General features: G+C 54.3%; 1 protein-coding gene across 1 annotated transcript in view; it reads right to left on the bottom strand.

Moving 5' to 3' along the window:
- Positions 1-63: 63 nt before the first annotated feature.
- The window catches only part of LOC106512157 (hyphal wall protein 1-like), a 1,990-nt gene continuing 1,736 nt past the window's right edge, over positions 64-317 (bottom strand). Inside the window, exon 2 of the mRNA XM_014000834.1 lies at positions 64-317. Within this exon, the coding sequence (XP_013856288.1) occupies positions 77-317 (241 nt within the window). The 3' untranslated portion in view covers positions 64-76.

Raw genomic sequence — 317 nt, forward strand, 5'->3', positions numbered from 1 at the left:
CTCAGAGGACAGGGTCTCAGAGGACAGGGTCTTAGAGGACAGGGTTGCAGAGGACAGGGCTTCATATGACAGGGTCTCATATGACAGGGTCCCAGAAGGTCTCAGAGGACAGGGTTTCATACGACAGGGTCTCAGAGGACAGGGTCTCATAGGACAGGGTTTCATACGACAGGGTCTCAGAGGACAGGGTCTCAGAGGACAGGGTCCCAGAGGACAGGGTCTCATATGACAGGGTCTCAGAGGACAGGGTCTCATAGGACAGGGTTTCATATGACAGGGTCTCAGAGGACAGGGTCTCAGAGGACAGGGTTTCATAT

This window comes from Austrofundulus limnaeus, unplaced genomic scaffold, assembly GCF_001266775.1.
Source record: "Austrofundulus limnaeus strain Quisiro unplaced genomic scaffold, Austrofundulus_limnaeus-1.0 Scaffold4552, whole genome shotgun sequence".
Taxonomy (NCBI): Eukaryota; Metazoa; Chordata; class Actinopteri; order Cyprinodontiformes; family Rivulidae; genus Austrofundulus; species Austrofundulus limnaeus.